At 56.8% G+C, this 4648-nt stretch overlaps 3 protein-coding genes across 3 annotated transcripts in view, besides 3 other annotated features; all 3 read right to left on the bottom strand.

Annotated features, from left to right (window-relative positions):
- The window catches only part of Tco025E_06825 (uncharacterized protein), a gene marked incomplete at both ends in the record, with an annotated part of 546 nt that extends 51 nt beyond the window's left edge, over positions 1–495 (bottom strand). The window contains one exon of the mRNA XM_029373693.1: positions 1–495. This exon is cut by the window's left edge and continues 51 nt beyond it. Coding sequence (XP_029226190.1) covers positions 1–495 — 495 coding nt within the window.
- Positions 496–708: 213 nt separating this feature from the next.
- Tco025E_06824 (uncharacterized protein) lies at positions 709–1932 on the bottom strand (the record flags this gene model as incomplete). Its single annotated transcript, XM_029373692.1, has 1 exon — positions 709–1932. The coding sequence occupies one exon, from the start codon at positions 1930–1932 to the stop codon at positions 709–711; it is 1224 nt and encodes a 407-aa protein (XP_029226189.1).
- A 58-nt stretch (positions 1933–1990) lies between these two features.
- Positions 1991–2067: a microsatellite.
- Positions 2068–2211: 144 nt separating this feature from the next.
- On the bottom strand, positions 2212–4098 carry Tco025E_06823 (uncharacterized protein; the record flags this gene model as incomplete). The annotated part of the gene is made up of 1 exon (XM_029373691.1): positions 2212–4098. One exon carries the CDS (start codon positions 4096–4098, stop codon positions 2212–2214), a length of 1887 nt encoding a protein of 628 aa, XP_029226188.1.
- A 134-nt stretch (positions 4099–4232) lies between these two features.
- Positions 4233–4276: a microsatellite.
- A 12-nt stretch (positions 4277–4288) lies between these two features.
- Positions 4289–4313: a microsatellite.
- Between the last annotated feature and the right edge of the window lie 335 nt (positions 4314–4648).

Below are 4648 nucleotides of genomic sequence, written 5' to 3'. Positions count from 1 at the left end.
ATTTAGGTACGCCGTGAGCACAAATAACGCGGTGTACGGCTCCGATGCGTCAAACCACCCAGCTGCGAAAAGCAACATTTGTCCTACGGTTGCTGGCACCAGTGCGACAAAGAACAGAAGGTAGCAACGTCTAAATTGCCTCTCGCGCTCTCTAAAACTGAGGTGGTTGATCATTGCGCGAAAAGCCAGCTGAACGATTAATTGTGCCATAACAAAGAGGAAAAACACCCCTGTGGCTGTCGCGTAGAGCGCAGCTGGGGGAGAGTGGCCGCGCAGAAAGCGCGGCCGCCAGTACAAGTAGTACGAGCAACCGTTGAGGATACAGAGCACAACCACGGCCAACGCAAGCCAGCTCATGCGCCGGGACAAACCCCCGTAGTGGATGCGAAGTTGCGCTCCTTTTGGACTGTTGGGCGTCTGCGTCCCGCGGTCAACCATTTTGATGCCCTGTGGCGAATTGTGTGCAGGTGTGGAACAGAAAACAGGTGATGGCATGCGCGCACGCGGGGATAAGCAGCGTTTGCTGCTGGTTCGCATCCACGACAGAGAAATTCGTTCGCGTGAGTCTGCGCGCGGAAGTGGAAGAAAACAAAACAAGGAAACAAATAAAAAAAAAGTTACCCCTCCAATTACGCTTGCGTTTCCCACATTCGCGCCCTCCTACCGTACAGCTCAACTCCACCCCCCCGTCCACTATTTTTCTCCCGCTCACGCGTGGAGGTTTCGGGCGGCACATGTGGCGGGCATCCCACACAGCAGCGGCAACCTGCGACCGACGTAGTCGAGCCCCCTCCGCAATGAATCGAGCACGCGCACGGCGTTGTCCCTTTCGACGCAGCGTTGGTGCAATTCCTGACGTGCCTGCTGTAGTTGCCGCTCCATCTCCGATCTTTCTAACGATAACTCGTCAAATTCCCTGTGAAGCAGCTGGTGCCGCTTTTCTAGGTTGCCGTAGTGTTCCCGACTGACAGAGTTCAAGGGACACGACGCCGTCATCAGGGTGTTGTTTAGTCTATGCCTGAGCTCTTGGCATTCCGTGCGCCAGTGCTCTGCCTCTATTCCTGACTCCCGGTGACGCCGCTGCAAGAAGGCGTTCTCCTCCGACAACTGCTGGATGAGACGCTCCTGGTCCCGCAGCATCGGGCCCTGGTCGCGGTAGAGTTCTGCCTCGTGTTGTTGCATCTCCCTCTCCAAGCGATGCGGTCCGCCCTGGTGTTGAACACGGTGATGTCTAAGTCGGTACTGATGCGCCTGTTCGTGCCAAATCAGTTTCTGCTCCATCGCGGTCATCGCCTCACGCAGCGCAGCCACCTCTCTCTCGTGTTGGCTGTGCTCCAGCTGCAGAAGAAGTTGCGTCTCTCGTGATCTATCCTCCAGCTGTGTGTGTTCTGCCAACGACGTGCCTGGGGCAGCGCGGCCATGCAAGAGGTCGGCCTCGACGTGGCGTTGTCTGTCGGCGTCCGCGATGGACTCCATGGCTGCTGTCGTCCCCGCACCTCCCAGCGTCTGTAACTCATGCTTCCGTGGCTCTCCGCCGTGTCGCTCGCACGGAGTCAAGGCCTCATCTCTCGTCAATGCGCTTAACGCCAACCGGGCAACATTCTCATCCACGAAGAAGGCGTATTGAAAGGTGCACGCTCGTGCGAGGCCACGAAGCATTTCAAAAAAGAGCTCGGAGTCAATTTCACCAAAGAGGTGACTGTACAGTGCCATCCAGCGGCTCAGCCTGGTACGGTCACTCAGCTCGCAGAGGCTCAGAAGCAGGTAGCAGTAGGCGCGGGCGCGCGACGGGTCCCTAGACACGACGTAGTAGTGCCGTGGGCGCGCGGTGTGGGGAACGTCAGGGTAGACGTCATCCACCACAAAGCGGAAGAGGTGCCCCTGCTCCGCAACACTCTCCGTTGACCCCATGCTCTCCACGGGAGGATGCATGCTTGACCGCCTGTTTAGGCATACACATCGTAACCATTGCGTTAAACGCGGGCGCAGGAACAACAACAACAGAAACACCAAAGAAGTAGAAGAAAAAGGCGGAGAATAATAACAACAACAACAACGGCAACAACATATCAATTTTGAACAATAGAGAGAGGGAGAAAGGGGGAAAAAAAACGCGCGATTTCTGCAGCTGTTAAAAAGGCATGCTGAAGAAGATGATAGAATAGTGCGAAGGAGGAAAACTAATAGCATTAACCGCAGTGAGTGTGTGCCTCATCCATCCACACGTTCGTGGCCCCTTGCGCCAGCAGCAGTAAGAACAGGGGCGCTAAGCTCCTCTTTACACGCCTTTTCGGGCGGCCGCAGCATTGCAATAGTGACCCCATAGCGGGCCTGCTCAAGCGCCTGCAGCTCTTTTGTAAGCTCCGGCTCCGTGGGAGACGGATTTTCGGCCAGAGGTTGAACCTCCCCAGCTGTGGCGTAGTGCGTCAAGCGTACCCCCAGCTGTCGACCGCCACCCCTTTCGTAGTAGGCCTCACGGCTGCCGAGGAAGGTCCAGGGAAGTGGGTGCATATCAACGTCCACAATATCCGGAAAATATGGCACGGTGTACGGCTTCATGAGGAATGCAAGCGGCCGGTCGGATTCATACCGACCCTTGTTCGACGCCCGCCGCACACCCACGTTGGGGCGACGGAAGAACATGTCTGCCCGGGGACAAACAAAATGGGCCTGTGTAAGATATGGATTGTGTGGGTCCTCGGGGCACCGCATAATGTTCGACTTTGGGTGCTTCGTCGGTATCACATTCGCTGGCCAAACAAGTGGGTTGCGCCACGGACTGGTCTGCCTGACGTACTTCATCATGGCAGTGTTTGTCACCTTCTTGCAGAGGGAACCAAAGGCCACCTCTCGCTCAGGATCCGGCACGGCATTGAAACGCAGAGACAAAGGCGCCTCCACCACTGCCGTGGACTCCCATTCGCCACCTGCACTCTGGTCGTCGCCGCGGCTACGACTACTGTCGGGCGTCGCCAGAGAGGGTTGTGGTTCTCCCACGTTGCCGTCTCTAGCAGCGTTGCTCTCTGTCGCTTCCACCACACCTCCTCCTCCTTCTTCTGCGGCACTTTCTTGTCGTAACCCCGCGTCCCATGTCATTAGTTCCTCCTGAAGCTGCGTGGGAGGCAGGTTCAACTGGCGCACTGTGCCCAGCTCTCGTTGCGAGAGCAGCCGCTCGGAAAGCCTTTTCGCCTCCGTCAGCGTGAGGCGCTCGGTTGGGATGGCGTGCATGCAGTTCATCACCATGTCAAAGCGCAGTGCGTCAATGCCGCCCATATGGTACGCGCTGGTGACAAGCACAGGATGCATGATGTCGTGAAAGAGCAGCTCCTTCCGAACATCCTCGAGGCGAATCGCCTCCTTCGACGCCGTCGTATCGAGCTGGTCGCCTTTTGTCAGCACAATTGTGAAGTTCGGCACCTCTTTTGAAAGAAACCGTAGGACGTCAATGTCTTGGATGTAGACACCGTGTTTGTAGTGCACATCCATGCAGTAGTACAGCATCTTCAAACTTGGTCGGTACTGCACAAAGTTGCGAAGCAGCACGGCATGCTGCAGGACGGTCGACCACGGGACGGAGGTGCCGCCGAAGCCCGGCAGGTCCACCACGTTGAACACACCGCCGCCGACGTTAAAAAAGTTCATTGCGTCACGACGCAACTTGACGTTGGAGCGCCCCACCTCGCGGGACGCACGGAAGAGGGACCGCAGCAACGACGTCTTGCCAACGTTCCCACGCCCCGCGAGGGCAACCTCCGGCATCGCAGGGTTGCCGTCTGGCACAAATGAGATGTTCGTCGCACAGCAGACATGTTTGTGTCCTCGGCTAAATATTTCATTGGCAAGTTGGGCCATCACAACGTCGCGGCCATTCAAAGTGGGGCTGCTCATGGCGAACTTCTGCGCTTCCTCGTGCGCGGCAATCATCTTTGCTCGCTCCCGTCGGCGCTTTCTCATCCGGTCCATCCAGACTTGCCGCTGCAGCTTCTTTGGCCTGCGTAGGTTTTTTGTGGTTAACTGCCGTGTGACAGTCGACTCTGTGAGAGACGGCAGCGAGGCCGCGCCAGCTTCCCGCTGCAAGAGTCGCAGCGTCCACCACATATGAGGCAAACCAACTAGGCTGGTGAGTACAGAGGGGCCCAGACGAAAAAAAAAAGAAGAAATAAGAAGAGAAATCCTTGCGGCATGGCGCGCCAGCATGCGCAAATCGCGTTCACGTCTCGTTGTGTGGCTGTGAGGAGGTGATAGATAGAGAGAGAGGAAGAGAGAGAGAGAGAGACTGACTACGTGGCCCACCCTCCCCCACTCCCTCCCTCTTCCACACACACACCGACGCAAATAGAAGACAACTAACTCGTCCAGTGAAACAAATTAGGTTTCGTACATCAACGCATGTTCTTTATGTACATCGCAGTCTTCTGCAACGTGGCAGATGAGTTCAGAGGGCGCCAGAGAAGATGTAGCTGCGGTCATCCCATCGGCGCAGCCCATTGCTGTAGCGCAGGTGAAACGGGTCGGGAGACTTCCCGGGGGTGTTCATCCATGGGTCGATCCGCTCCATCCACGCAATCAGAGCGGCGTCATCCACAAACGCGGAGAAGGAAGGAAGCATCTCCTTGCTGTCTTCCTCAAAGACACCGATTGCCGCAGG

This window comes from Trypanosoma conorhini (genome assembly GCF_003719485.1).
Source record: "Trypanosoma conorhini strain 025E chromosome Unknown Tco_14.4_contig_00484, whole genome shotgun sequence".
Lineage (NCBI taxonomy): Eukaryota > Euglenozoa > Kinetoplastea > Trypanosomatida > Trypanosomatidae > Trypanosoma > Trypanosoma conorhini.
This window is presented reverse-complemented; position numbering and strand designations above follow the sequence as displayed.